Source organism: Aedes albopictus, chromosome 2 (genome assembly GCF_035046485.1).
Source record: "Aedes albopictus strain Foshan chromosome 2, AalbF5, whole genome shotgun sequence".
NCBI lineage: Eukaryota > Metazoa > Arthropoda > Insecta > Diptera > Culicidae > Aedes > Aedes albopictus.
The window spans coordinates 294,750,098-294,766,218 of NC_085137.1; the positions used below are offsets into that span (position 1 = coordinate 294,750,098).

General features: G+C 39.5%; 1 protein-coding gene across 1 annotated transcript in view; it reads right to left on the minus strand.

The window, feature by feature from the left end:
* The window catches only part of LOC109414261 (glutamate decarboxylase), a 72,871-nt gene extending 60,889 nt beyond the window's left edge, over positions 1-11,982 (minus strand). The window contains exons 1-2 of the mRNA XM_019688075.3: positions 11,638-11,982; positions 11,488-11,557 (exon numbers count right to left, since the gene is read on the minus strand). Of these exons, the coding sequence (XP_019543620.1) occupies positions 11,488-11,551 (64 nt within the window). The 5' untranslated portion in view covers positions 11,552-11,557; positions 11,638-11,982. The remainder of the gene's footprint in view (positions 1-11,487; positions 11,558-11,637) is intronic.
* Positions 11,983-16,121: the final 4,139 nt, after the last annotated feature.

Consider the following 16,121-nt stretch of genomic DNA (forward strand, 5'->3'; position numbering starts at 1 on the left):
CACCTTAATTTTAATTTTGAAAGCAATTGAGAGTTGAAATATTAAAACCATTTTTGACAGCTAGATTCAATTATCAGGTCCGTTATGTGTTCGTTAACAAAAAAAAAGACCATGATTTCACCTTACTATGCATCTTTTCAAATTAATGTCCCGCGTTGGAGCTCTCATCATCTGGTCACTTTATACATGCATTTACTAAAGCTTGCATCGTTGTAAATAAAAAAAACCCTGAGTACGAAAAAATCGGAAAATACTTCAAGAAACAGAACCTATCAAAACAAAAGAAAACCCAAGAGAAAACCAAAGCCAAGTTTTCATGGATTGCTGCGTCGCACTCAGATGATTATGCTCAGAAATTGCTGTATGAAAATTTATGTTATGTAATATGGTTTTTCGGTTTCTGATTGGGACATGACGCAAACCAGGTATGTTATGGAGTATTGGTTTCCTTATTAAGCATAGTGCTCCCAATTTCATTATACCCAAAATAAAGGATTGAAGTGCGGTTTATATTGTTCCTTATTATTGAACCTTTTTTTGTTAGAAGTGAGCACGTATGAAAACATCAAGAACAGAATCGAACATCAAACAGAATCCGTAATCACTTGTTTTCGAATGGGATGGATTTGGGTGGGTAAGATAACTAATGGCATTCTAGCACAACTTTTTAGAGCTGCTAGAAACACAACTCAACAAGGCACGAGCTGAGTATACCTTACTTTATATTGCACATTTTTCCATGTGCAAATACATGGTAATCGTAGTTCACAGCGTTAGAGCGTCCGGGTTTTATCGTGATCCAGTCTCAGCAGTCTAGGTTCAATTCCCGAAATAGAAAAAAAAAACTCAACAGTACAAGAGAGCTGGATGGAAATGGTATAAGAAGATTGTTTTTCTTTTTTTCTTTAGTTACCTTAAATACACTTTCTGTATGGTTTCATCACATTAGCTATAGTTGATTAACAGCTTATATATGGCAAAAGCCTATTATATACTTTAGCAATGTCTACAGTAAAGCATGCTTTATATCAACAATAGTAGCGCCACTTTCGACTTTAAACCTACTTTAATGCTGCCTTTACGACAAAACAACTTTATCTTGCATACCATATAATACACTATAAAGTGAATTTAATGTTCCATATACAGCTCCATGGTTACTTGGGTCGTTTCGTATCTGATTCATACAGTACCACACTTGGATGAAAACTATTCGAAGTATGCTTTATGCAAAAGAAAACAAACGTTTGATGAATTTCGACCCGGGGATCAATTTTTACCCCGGTTTACGGTACTAGAAAGACACCAACGCATTATACGCAATTTTTACCACAACTGAATAAGTTTACACACAGTTGTTTAGAGCACAGTTTAAATTAGAGTAATCTGTCGCTAATATAATATTTTTCAAAAAAGGTTTAAGAAATGCTTGTTTTCACATACATATTAGACTGGGTTAACAAGTTAGCCAAAGTGTAGAATTAGCATAAGTTAAAATACACATCACATCATGAAATTTATATGGGCTTTGGTATGAGAAAAGGGCTGCAAAACGGTGAGTCGATAAGGAGAGCGTCCAATATAGCTCTGGTCCTCACAAGTTCCTACCTCATGCTTCCACGGGTCAAGCGATGACAAATACCGCCAGCTAAGAGTTGTGTGCTTAGCTGGTAGTGCAGCCTGGGCACTGTTGTCCTTCTGACTTCAGCTAGATTGAGGAGGTACGATCCGAGTGTCTGTTCACCAAGGAGGTGGGGTTCAAACAGCGTCTGTTCTGGCATCCAGCGGCTGAGTAAGATACGCTGCACCACGCCCAGCAAGATCCAAGGTGGTAGCCCCATCAGCGTGGTCGTCCCAGTGTTGGTTGGGACGTTAAACAGAACTAGCACGATGGCCCTCCGGCGAGACAGGCGTAGGCCCAATAAGCCACCCGTAAAAATTCCCATTGCGAAACCCACGCGACGAAATAAGGACTACGATTGGAAACTTGGAACATGGAATTGCAAGTCACTAGGTTACAGGATAATCTACGACGAACTACATCCCCGCAACTTCGACATCGCCATCGTGGCGTTGCAGGAGCTTTGTTGGACTGGACAGAAAGTGTGGAAAAGCGGGCTTCGAGCGGCTACCTTCTACCAAAGCTGTGGCACCACCAATGAACTGGGAACAGGATTTATAGTGTTGGGCAAGATGCGACAACGTGTGATCGGGTGGCAGCCGATCAACGCAAGGATGTGCATGTTGAGAGTTAAGGGCCGTTTCTTCAACTACAGCATCATCAACGTCCACTGCCCACACGAAGGGAGACGAGAAAGAAGCGTTCTACGCGCAGTTAGAGCAAACATACGATGGTTGCTCGCCGCGTGACGTGAAAATCGTTGTCGGCGACATGAACGCGCAGGTAGGAAGGGAGGAAATGTACAGACCGGTAATCGGGCAAAACAGCCTGCACGCCGTATCGAATGAAAACGGCCAGCGATGCGTAAACTTTGCAGCCTCCCGTGGTATGGTAGTCCGAAGCACCTTCTTCCCCCGCAAAGATATCCACAAAGCCACCTGGAGATCCCCCGACCATCAAACAGAAAACCAAATCGACCACGTTCTAATCGACGGTAAATTCTTCTCTGATATAACCAACGTCCGCACATACCGCAGTGCGAATATAGATTCGGATCACTACTTAGTCGCTGTATGCATGCGCTCAAAACATTCGACAGTTATCACCACGCGTCGAAGTCGAACGCCGTGGCTCAACATCGAGCAACTTCGTAACGTAGAAGTGGCTCAAGACTACGCGCAGCAGTTAGCAGTGGCCCTACCAACGGAAGAGCAGCTTGGCGCAGCTACACTTGAAGATGGCTGGAGGGACATCCGATCCGCCATAGGTAGTACCTCGGTTACAGCACTAGGCTTCGCGACAGAATCACAGAAACGACTGGTATGACGGCGAATGTGAACAGTTGAAAAACGAGAAGAATGCAGCATGGGCGAGAATGCTGCAACACCGTACGAGAGCGAATGAGGCACGTTACAAACAGGCGCGGAACAGGCAGAACTCAGTCTTCCGGATGAAGAAGCGCCAGCAGGAAGAACGAGATCGCGAAGCGATGGAAGAGCTGTACCGCGCTAAGGACACACGAAAGTTCTACGAGAAGCTGAACCGCTCGCGCAGAGGCTTTGTGCCACAAGCCGACATGTGCCGAGATAATCACGGGAATATTCTCACGAGCGAGCGTGAGGTGGTCGAGAGGTGGCGGCAGCATTACGATGAGCACCTCAATGGCGACGTTGCAAGTACCGAAGGTGGCGTGGTAACAGATCTAGGAGTATGTGCACAGGACGAAAGACTTCCGGCCCCTGACCTTCAAGAGATTGAGGAGGAGGTTGGCCGGTTGAAAAACAACAAAGCCGCTGGAGCAGATCAACTACCAAGCGAGCTTCTAAAATACGGTGGGTAATACTTCCTCCTCCCAAGATTTGGGAGGAGGAAGTATTACCGGAGGTAAAAGGGCGACAAGTTGGATTGCGGGAACTACCGCGCGATCACACTACTGAGCGCTGCCTACAAGATACTCTCTCAAATTTTATGCCGCCGTCTATCACCGATTGCAAGAGAGTTCGTGGGGCAATATCAGGCTGGATTTATGGGTGAACGCGCTACAACGGACCAGATGTTAGCCATCCGCCAGGTGTTGCAGAAATGCCGCGAAAACAACGTGCCCACACATCACTTGTTCATCAATTTCAAATCGGCGTATGATACAATCGATCGAGAACAGCTATGGCAGATTATGCACGAATACGGATTCTCGGATAAACTGATACGGTTGATCAAGGCGACGATGGATCGAGTGATGTGCGTAGTTCGAGTATCAGGGACACTCTCGAGTCCCTTCGAATCTCGCAGAGGGTTACGGCAAGGTGATGGTCTTTCGTGCTTGCTGTTCAACATTGCTTTGGAAAGTGTAATACGAAGAGCGGGGATAAACACGAGTGGGACGATTTTCACGAAGTCCGTTCAGCTGCTTGGTTTCGCCGATGATATTGATATTATTGCTCGTAAATTTGAGACGATGGCGAAAACGTACATCCGACTAAAGAGTGAAGCCAGGTGAATCGGATTAGTCATTAATGTGTCGAAGACAAAGTACATGATGGCAAAGGGCTCCAGGGAGCAATCAGTGCGCCCGCCACCCCGAATTCATATCGACGGTGATGAAATCGAGGCGATTGAAGAATTCGTGTACTTGGGCTCACTGGTGACCGACGACAACGACACCAGCAGAGAAATTCAGAGGCGCATTGTGGCAGGAAATCGTGCCTACTTTGGACTCCGCAGAACTCTACGATCGAATAAAGTTCGCCGTAACACGAAGTTTCGTCCTCTATGGGCACGAAACATGGACCCTACGTGCAGAGGACCAACGCGTCCTTGGAGTTTTCGCACGGAAGGTGTTGCGGACCATCTACGGCGGAGTGCAGATGGAAGACGGGACTTGGAGAAGGCGAATGAACCACGAGCTGCAGCAGCTGCTGCGAGAACCAACCATCGTCCATACCGCGAAAATCGGGAGGCTACGGTGGGCGGGTCACGTCATCAGGATGTCGGATAGCAACCCGACTAAAATGGTTCTCGAGAGTCATCCGACCGGTACAAGAAGACGTGGTGAGCAGCAAGCTAGGTGGGTCGACCAAGTGGAGGACGATCTGCGGACCCTACGCAGAGTGCGGAACTGGAGACAAACAGCCATGGACCGAGTGGAATGGAGACGGCTACTATGTACAGCAGAGGCCACCCCGGCCTTAGCCTGATCGGTAAGGTAAGTATGGTGGTCCAAAATAAAGTCAGGTGGTCCAAAATAGAAGCCCGAGATTCTTCAGAAGTTTTGATATTTCTTGTATTTACTACAACAATTTTAAGTTCTGGTTGGCCTTTTTCAATAGAACATATGTTGCTCTAAGTAATGCCTACTGAAATCACCCATGTTTCATAGTGAAAACCTTCTTTTTTCACTGAATTGTTCATCCACTACCTTAAGGGGTCCAAAATACCTCCCTTACCCTATATTTGGTCTGTTTTGGTTAAGCGAATGCATCATCACTTCCATACCATATCGTTCCAACAACGAATAACAGTATGAACATTCCATATATTGAATCGCAATTTTGTTTTTCCAGTACAATCCGCTGTTTTTGCCGTTTCCAGAAAACGTTTTACTATTTCATGGCATGTCATAGAATTCCTACTAATTATGATAGGCACTGCACTCATAATACAAGTAGAGTATAGTTTCATTGAACTTGTATGTACTATGTCGTCACGACCCTGTAGTTTCAAGAAATGATGAGGTCATAAATAATTCTGTAGTATTTCATATTCCATTGATAGATCCTTATCATATTATATACATGCTGTAACGATGCTGCATTTATAAAAAAAAAACATCACATACGGTGAATATGATGATTACAGTTTTACTGGATGCATGTTTTCTTGCTTAAATAACACTCCACTTTACAATAAAGTTGTTTATTGGCATCCTGTTTTAAGATTCAACGGACGGATCATTATGTAGGATCGTTGATGCAATCGATGCGCTGATTTTTTAGATAGACGGCGCTACTGCGATTTGGAATGCTTCATCATAACATGTTGTATGTATCCAAGCCATAAAACAAAACATGTTTTCTCACTTTGCATACCATTTTGCAATAGGTATCGTGTGCTTCTATCTTGTTTGAGATCCACTTCTGTTTTAGGATAACAAAGAGAAGGGCTCATTAATCAATTAATTAGGACAATAATGGTACGGCAAAAATTACAACACAAATACAGTAATGCCTACACAGAACTCGTTTAGTATCATGAAGGCTTTACTGCAGTTATCAATTTATCTTCATCGATTTCCTTTTTCAAAAATCTCGTTCGTGATCACGTTTTCTGCTGTAATTGTTGTTCTGGATTCAAGATCTTACCATTCTCCAACTAACTAACTATAGCAGTAGTTCATTTCGGGACCTGCAATGTTACTTCCCTTCTGAAGGAAGGACTCATACTTTTGTGAGTTTGTTGGGAGTGGAATTCGAACCCAAGTCTTCAACGTGAAAGTCCACAAAAAAAAACACACAGTCAGTCCGTTCCTCCTTACCCAAGAAAAGCATAATTGTGTACTGATTCTATTGAAGTTTTGAAGATTAGTTGCTTCAACACACTTGCCAAATAAAATCCATTCATCTTTTGGAAACCCCAGTATTTCAAATTAAAACTGTTAACTACGCCCGTTGTTCGTGTTACATAATATTTACTTTAATAACTTCGAATACCAACAGCGGTTACGATTATGAATCATATACTCGAGGGGCATTACTATTCCTACGACGGTGTTTCGTCACATGAGATTGGCGTTATTGATACGCGATGAAATCAAATCATTGAACTTATTTCATGACGTCGAGGCCTAATCAATTCAACCAGAATCCGATTATTTAATAAGTTCTCTGGTATTCCCTCGATAGATGCTTATCAACGTGTGGGGCTGCAGTTCTTGCAAATTTTAGTTACGCATGGTGCAGACGCAGAGTTGAGGACGGGTGGTGCATGCAATTTACTGTGTGCTTCGACGAATTCGTTTACAGAATGTTCCGAGAATTTTAATTTAGCTTTCCACGTTCGTCATAATGGCGAATGCTGTAAAATAGTTTGATAGTATCTGTGCCTCATACTGAACTAAAATCATTCGAAATTATACTTAACAAACCATGACTATTTGGGAAATTGTTTTGATACCTGTTAACCGAGAAAATTTTAGGAAGTGAAAACATGGCCTGAAAACCATCTTAGATTTCCTTTTTTATTAATACATATCTCATTGAGTTGTCCAAAAAAAGTCTCACGAAACCTAATGCATGCCTATATCTATATACGGGGGAACACTAGTTATTTATGCAACGAGTTGCAAAATGATGATTTTTACAGCACATTCATCCAACGAGCCGAGTTGGATAAATACGAAGTGTGCTGTAAAAATCGAGGTTTGCAACAAGTTGCATACCTTTTTCTTGCAATGACCACTAGAATATGATCACTAGAATATGCTTATTTTCATTAGTAGCATCATGTTTTGCGGTAGTTCAATGGAAACGATCATGAGCTCCAACATACTAAACCTGAAGTTTGGATCAAGCAAGCTGTGCTATTACAGTCACAGTTTTGCAAGCTCTTACCGTGGAAAGGGTGGCAACCATGGACCATGGTCTTTGGTGGAAACTCAGATTATTAAATCTATTCCCTACTAGCTGTCACGGCAAACGTCGTTTTGCCTGCCTACTGCGATTTTCGACATTTAGGTCTGTAGAGAAATGCCCCGATAAATAAAGTATAAAGTATTGTTCGTGCAGTTGAAAATCGGAATTTTTGACACGCGAAAATCGATGTTTCTCCCAAACCCTGTGTCGGACGTACGTCGGGCACAGTGCGCTGGATAGAGGACCAGGTCCGCTGTCCAGCGCACTACGTCCGACGTTAGGTTTCACGTATGGATTTTGAGAAAATTCGATTGTCGGGTGATGGGAAACTTCGGGTTTCAACCGCGACGACAATATCTCCGTTTTCATTCTTTTCCGATCGATTTTCATAATTATTTTTTCCACACAAACACTTGGGAGCCCAGCACGAATGCAATAGTGGAACAGTTTTGCAAATCCACGCCGTATTTAAGTGGAAAAAAATAATTACGCATAAACAATTAGTTTTAGTTGTTATATGCTGTCTTCGGGCAAGTTTTTTCATATTTTTTGAACATTTTTCAAATATTGTGAAATTAGGGTGGTCCAAATGGTTGCCAAGATCACAATGTCAACTTATTATTGTTTCCATATAGAACACTACAATATTCTATAAAGTTGTAAATTACTTTACTCTAAACAACTTTGCCGAAGAAACCATGTTGCTATCTCTTTTAGTTTAAGAGATATTATTTTTTGTAGGAAAAAATTAGGGTGACACCCAAAAAAAAGGTTTTCTTTCGATAACTTTTTATACCTTGATTTTTCGCAGAAACTTTGGTCCGAGCAGTTTTAGCGCATTCATTATGCATTTTTTTTCAAATACAGCAAAGTTCTATATCCTCAATTTAAAAAGTTATTGATGGTTTTCTTTTAAATATGGCTTATTTTTGACGCTCAATGTCTCAGAATGGCGCAAGCCGATTTCAAATCTTTTGGTCTTGTTTGAAAAATCTTATTTTCATCTACCAATGGTGAAAAAAACGAAAAAGGCCAATCTTCTATGAAAAATCCCATTACTTCAAAATAAATTAAACACTTTAAACGAAATTCACGTTCCTGGATTGCCGCGAACGGACGTGATTTTGTTTTGCCTGTCAGGGTTTATAACTCTCCCGTTTTGTTTGAGATTCCCAATAATTTGCACTAGCCAAATACGATATCTAAAATAAAACGCGTGGGATTTTGTTGAACAAAAAACTGTGTATTTTGCATCATTCAGGTTTAGTTTAGTTTAAGTTTTGTTTGTGAACCAAAGACAAATTGAAGAATTTGGGTTTTGAATTCGGACGATTCAATCGCGAAACGGCTGATTTCGCATATAAAGTGCTTGTAAAGCGAGTTTTGGTGCTTGATTTGCGTAGAGTAGTTTGCAGTTTTCCTATCAGGCTGTCGGAATTCATCTTATTTTTCGCGTTTCGGAAGTACAGGACGATATCACTGCCGGGACTGCAACTAGTGTTTTAGTGTCTTAGGCTAACGGCAGTCACAACTATACATTTTAGAAGATTTTAGAGAGGGCTTTATGTGAATTGTGGGCTGTTGGGCCAACTGTGATTCGACCGGAAAATAGCGGTAGTGTTTTTCAAAAGCACGATGAAGAACGAACTTTTTCGAGCTGGTGTGTGCATTTCACTTCTCAATGATAGAGCCAATGGAAGAAAAAGAAAAGACGGAACTCTGACTCTAGACTCTGCAAGGAAGGCGCCGATTATTCACTGGAGAAAGGAACTTTCTACAAAAGCTACTCAAGAAATGGGTGAGAACCATGGTGAGAACTTTCCAATATGCATTATATGACCTTCTATTTCATAATATTTCCATTAACATTCACATCTTCGATCATTCTTAACTACATAATGTCTAGGGCGTTTGGTACGGTATGTCCACGCATCCTTCCTCCCCTGTAGATTCGAGAAATACTTCGAAAAAGAACAACAATTGGGTTGTTTAGTGAATAAAATATTGCTATTTTCTATAGCCTAATCGATAGAGCTCATTTTTCTGAGTATAACGTGATTTTGTTGGATTCCAATAGCTTTGTTTTGATGGTTAAAATAACAAAACAGTTTTTATTTTCGTGGATAGAATGACAGTTCAATCGATAAAATGACAGTTCGACCCGAACAAAAAAAAATTCTTATACAAACTTTAAATGCATTTTAAAAATAGATCCCGAGTATAATGGAGTATAATGATATTTTGGGTTTCGACTAATTTTTGGGTGGTGAATCAGATTATATAATAACCCCTAAAGGACCCAATAGGATCCTAAAGTCCTATCGGGATTCTTGTTTTAAACCACAATATATGGTTCAAGAGTACATATTTACTCATTTTTTGACGTTTTTATTAACCGTAGTTGAAAATATATAATTTTAATTTTTTAGCCTTTTGTCTCGTCCCTAGCTCATAACACATACTTTGAGTGATTTTTTTTCACCGTGTATGTCAGATAGGAACATTTTTGAAATCCCAGTGCGAAAAATGTTGAGCTCAGTCACACAAGGTTGACCACAAATGTCAAAGTAGAACTATTTACCATTTTACTTATTTCGAATTTTCTCATTATTCCTTTGTTTACTTAGTACAATTCCGATTAGAATACCATGCTTGATCGTATTATTCAATATAAGCGAGATTTCGTCTTTAATTTTAGGACCCTATTGTTCAATAGTGGAGGTAATTCGAAGAATCATCTCTGCGGCAAATACAACGCAGTAGGCCTGGCCGCACGATCATATCTTTGATATGCCGTAAGCCTCAATATTGACAAGAAAAGTAATTGATTGTGATCTAACCCGATAACTTTCCAGGATGCTTCCTGGTTGGATGCTTGTATTGGTTGCGTTTGTATTAGATTAGATTAGATTTAAACGAAATTCACGTTCCTGTTTACTTTCTGAGTTCCATTTTGGTCTCATAAAAATTGTGAAAATTTCAGCTCCATCGCAAGAGAGGATCGAAAAAAAAGATCAATATTCGTGCTGAGGAGCGCGGGTTCGATTCCCGCCGCAGCTGTCAGGAAAAGTTTTCGGCTGTGCCACTGGGCGTTGCATGCTAGTCCGTTGTCTAGTGTCGTGCTTCCTTCAAAGAGCGAAAAGCTCACTGGAAGCATTGAACGTGTCCGTGTCTTTTAAAAAATATTACTTCGGATTTTAGTCACAACTTGATCCAGTAAAGGAGAATCCATACGTCACGTCAAACTTTCAACCCCATCCTTCCTTCCATCGAGTTTCTAATATACTTATTGTATTACTAGTCATCCAATCTTGATCTCTACTCCCCTTTATCTTATAAACAATCTCTGGTGGTTCTAATAATCACAAAATCTAGCAATATTTCTTTGAATTCTAAATTACAACTTTGGTGGAACAAACATTCAAATTTAAAGAAATCCAGATGCCATGATTAAAAAAGCAGACACTCCATAAAACTGGAAACTGTCACACATTTCAGAATCCGTTGTTTGAAATATGTGTCAAAAATTGATTGAAAAAATAAAATAATTCGATTAAGTGTAATAAAACTTAATGTGTTAAATGCATTAAGTTTTATGACACCTAATTGAATTATTTTATTTTTAAATCAATTTTATGACGCATATTTCAGGAACGGATTCCGAAATATGTATCAGTTTTGCAAACGGTGTTGAGATAATTTCATATTTTGAATCAGCTCGCCAAACTGAACCGAAATCCAAATTTTCATGATTTTTGTTGCCCGAGAACATATTAAAAAATCAATTTGAAGTTTGTATTGGAACAATTTATTGAATCACACCTTGTCGGATTTTGCACTGGGCGGGGCTGTCAAACAGTTGCCCAGCTGTCAAAAGGTGATTTCAACAAAACTTGTTGAAATTGATTTCAGATTCTAAATAGATGTTCTAAAAATCCAACAAAAATCATAGTGGCTCAGAAAAAGGTGCTTTTTCGTGCAAAATTAAAAAAAAAAACTCAATAAATTAATCCTCAGTTCTATTTGAAAGTCGTTTTATGTTTATATGGGAATGTTTGAAATAGAAGTACGATTGCACATAGCTTTACACACTGAAAGGAATTGTAATCTTAAATTCACCATTTAATACAATTCAAAAGCTCAGGACTATGGCTGTGTTTAGCATAAAATTTTCTCCTTTGCTTCCGCCATCTTGATTACATAATCGACCATGGACCCAATTCGTTACGTAACACTTACCTTTAGCTGTGAGTTTGGCCGTCTTGTCAGACAGCTTGTACTTGTCCACGTTTATCGACGTCATTTTGATCTGCCGAAGTGGAAAAAATGGTTTTGATCGATTAGATTTCGATTATTATCCAAATTGGGGTTGCTCTCCGCCATTTTTACCTTTTTATTGCACTCCTCCGGATCAGCTAATATATGTGTTCACTGTAGATAGAATTGGGGCAAACTTGCAACTACAACCGTTACGTAACAACCTTAACACATTTAATCCGATAAAATTGGCTATTTATCACAATAATTGATTAATTGATTCAATTTAACTTTCGTTTACGGTCGCGTTTGTTTTCAAATCCACCAACGAGATTAGATCCCTTTTTATGCAATTTTCAACCTTAGAATTTTCACCAGTGCACACACGGTACCCGGACGGACAGTGCAAACAAAGATCGCTCGCTGCAGCAAACCGTGCTGTCTGACGTTCTCACTAGCTATGCGAAAAAGCTGAGGATTCCAGAGCAGCAAAGCTTTGGCTGCCCCATTATCGCACGAGGATGGAAAATCGTATTATTTCTCAGAACAAGCACACAGCATCCAGCACGAAGAACGACGACGACCGTCGTTCGTCTATGTGTTGGGCTCAGCAGCTCGGGAGACCACATGATGGGAAAGTTATTACGTCATTGATGGAGCTCTGAGAACTCGATTTTCCTTCAGCGCTGTTGTATCGGGTTGAAAATCCTTGTGAAGGACACGGCGAAGAGCGCAAGGACGAAAATTCCGGTGGGTGGCGATGGGTGTTGAATGGAAACGTGGAAAGCATGATAACTACGAAGGGCGCCATCATGCATAGGCGGGGCTTATGCGGTTGAAGGCATCGAGGAAAATTCTGCTGAATATTTTATGTACTTCGTTCTAGGTGCTTGGGGTAGGATTTGCGTGGGTGGATTGTGGGTAGCTTGTGGGCGATTCAAGTAGATCAAAAAAGAGAAACCTGTTTTTTGTGTAGCATTTTTATTTTGTTTTGCGTGGGTAGATTTTCTGCGCAAACCTTCTAGGAATATAAATTTTAGCTTTAAAACAATTCTAAGAGCATAACTAAGCGTTGTGTTGTTGTGTTTTCATAAAGCAAATGTATGAAAAACATGTTTCTTGTCTACGGTCTACCTTTTTGCTTTGTTGCAATTCTCAGCAAATATAAATCAATAATTTTGAGCTTGTACAAGTTTTTTTTGGTTTTCAAAAGAAGTTTTGTATCATGCAGTAGAATGGATCGTCCTTCATTTTGAACAAACATAAGGTACCCCGGGGCAAGTGAGACCTACAGCAATATTTTTATTTTTTTTTTAAGGCAAACATTCTTCATGGAAAACATAGGTACTTTGAATACTTTGAATTCAAAAATTGTTATTATTCTCACCATAAAGAGACCATACATGTTATTGTCGTTCATATGCAATTTTCAATTCACTAGGTGAGATTAACGTACTCTACTTCATTCGTCGCTTTAAAACAGAATAACAAATAAAGTGAAACTTTTTCGGTTTTAGGATAATATTTGGAGTGCTTACGAATTATTTTAAGCGAAAAAGCTGTAATTTATTTTCAATTTTTATCTTTAGATAACTGCTCTCACTTGCCCCAGTGCATTTCAGCATCTGGGGCAAGTGAGACCTATATGAGTAAACAAACACATTTTTATAGTTTGATCTCGCTTTCTTCAGCCTAAATCGAAATTTATACAAATTTAAGTAAAAATCGGCGCCTGAAGTAATCAATCGTGAATTATACTTAATTCCCTTTAATTCTGATGGTTAAACTATTGTTTAAAATGGTCTTGGGTAAAACATATTAGGGGGATTCACTAAACAGCGTAAACCGATTAAACTGATTAAACATCGCGATCACCAAGGCAATCTTTGATTATTTCATCCGCAAAATCATGAAACATTTCAAATAATCAGAAAATCATGGCTTACGCAGCAATTTAATCTGTTTAGTGAATACCCCTATTGTTTTTTCGAAACCACAAATTTTTCATATATTCATCTAAGCAAATTCTATTATTTTTTCGTTTTTCGTTGCATAATAAGTTTTTCTGAGTGATAAGGAACCGGCCATAAAATATGAGAAAAAATTGAAAACGACTTATTCAAAGTGCACGATTTGAAAATATTTATTTAATGATCGTGAAATTGTGCAAGGGAAAACATAACATCTGTAAATCTTGAAAAATCTTTTGGCGAGTTTCATCAACTACGTAATATGAAGAGCAAGTTTGTAAATCTTTCGGCATATAGCTTTATGGCGCTTTTTGTGTAAAAAAAGCAATTTGTTTTGCACGAGCTGCTTAAAGTTAAATCTATTTTTTTCTCAGTGATTCGTAGTTGAGGGGGTTAGAAGCAAAGGGGTGTAAGTGACAAAAACTCACTTTCGAGTAAATGAGGTATAAAGTTTTTGACCAATTTCTCATCCCATACAAAATGTATGGAGCTTCAAAATCAACCCAATTTTCTCTGATTTATTGTAATTTTTCCAATCATCGTAGAAACAATCTTAAAAAAGTTCCTGAAAGCTTCATGATATGCTCAGCTCAAAATCGACAAAATGGTCACTTACACCCCTATGATTCTGGGCCCCTCAATTATATTTGTTACGTAATTTATGCACGATACCACAAAACTCTTCTAACATAAATCACTTAACATAGTTATTCGTATAAGATATTTTCAATTCATGCTACCTTACATATAAGCAGCAACTATATTAAGCCATTTGTATAAACATTCCGAATAGGTCCCACTTGCCCCGTGATACGGGAAATGAAGATTTGTTCCACTTTTCATTATATGTATAATATACAGAATGTAAAATATTGAAACAGTTTTAATATTAACGGGAAGAAGAAATATACCAACAATGTCTTTTGGAACCATTGGAATTATAAAACTATGTATGTTTGAATTTTTTTGGCTTGACAAAACTAAACTAGGTCCCACTTGCCCCGGAGTACCTTAACTACGTCATCTTCTTCCTATCGTTACGTTCCCACTGGGACAAAATTTGCTTCTTAGCTTTATCAGCAGTGTTATATGAGCACTTCCACAGTTATTAACTGAGAGCTTTCTCTACTAATGATCATATTGCATGTGTATACACTAAAACCCCAATTTACGCTCAAAACGGGGGGAGCGTAAATTGGGGGAGCGTAACTTGGGGGGAGCGCTATTTGGGAATTAGTGCGTAAATCGGGGGAGCGCTATTTGGGAATTAGTGCGTAAATCGGGGGAGTGTTTTTTTTTTCAATTTTATAACTAGTTTGTGAAGATCGAAATCACAAAGTTCCTAACCTATGAAAAGGTTATAAGTTATTCAATTACAATTAATAATTTAGCAGTTTTGCTAATTTGAGTGGTTCCCAACCTACGGTCACGGGCCAAGCGAATTTCTCAAGAATCAAAGGTGTGAGGATAAAGTGAAAAGGTTTTTCGCATTCTGCACTTCAGGGAGTATGTACTTATCACAATGTAGTTGTATTGCAACAATCAGTGGTTTCCAACCTATGGTCACGGGCCACGTGAATATCTCAAGAACCGAAAGTGCTAAGAAGAAGAGCAAATGTTTTTCGAATTGATCATCTCAAGGATCAGTATCTCTGATATAAATATGTTGAAAAATCAGTGGTTTCCAACCTATGGTCACGGGCCACGTGAATATCTCAAGAACCGAAAGTGCTAGGAAGAAGAGCAAATGTTTTACGGATTGCTCATCTCAAGGATCAGTATCTCTGATATAAATATGTTGAAAAATCAGTGGTTTCCAACCTATGGTCTCGGGCCACGTGAATATCTCAAGAACCGAAAGTGCTAGGAAGAAGAGCAAATGTTTTTCGGATTGATCATCTCAAGGATCAGTATCTCTGATATAGATATGTTGAAAAATCAGTGGTTTCCAACCTATGGTCACGGGCCACGTGAATATCTCAAGAACCGAAAGTGCTAGGAAGAAGAGCAAATGTTTTACGGATTGCTCATCTCAAGGATCAGTATCTCTGATATAAATATGTTGAAAAATCAGTGGTTTCCAACCTATGGTCACGGGCCACGTGAATATCTCAAGAACCGAAAGTGCTAGGAAGAAGAGCAAATGTTTTACGGATTGCTCATCTCAAGGATCAGTATCTCTGATATAAATATATTGAAAAATCAGTGGTTTCCAACCTATGGTCACGGGCCACGTGAATATCTCAAGAACCGAAAGTGCTAGGAAGAAGAGCAAATGTTTTACGAATTGCTCATCTCAAGGATCAGTATCTCTGATATAGATATGTTGAAAAATCAGTGGTTTCCAACCTATGGTCACGGGCCACGTTGTTATCTAGAGAACCGAAAGTGCTAGGAAGAAGGGCAAATGTTTTTCGGATTGATCATCTCAAGGATCAGTATCTCTGATATAGATATGTTGTAAAATCAGTGGTTTCCAACCTATGGTCACGGGCCACGTGAATATCTCAAGAACCGGAAGTGATAGGAAGAAGAGCAAATGTTTTTCGGATTGATCATCTCAAGGATCAGTATCTCTGATATAGATATGTTGAAAAATCAGTGGTTTCCAATCTATGGTCACGGGCCACGTGAATATCTCAAGAA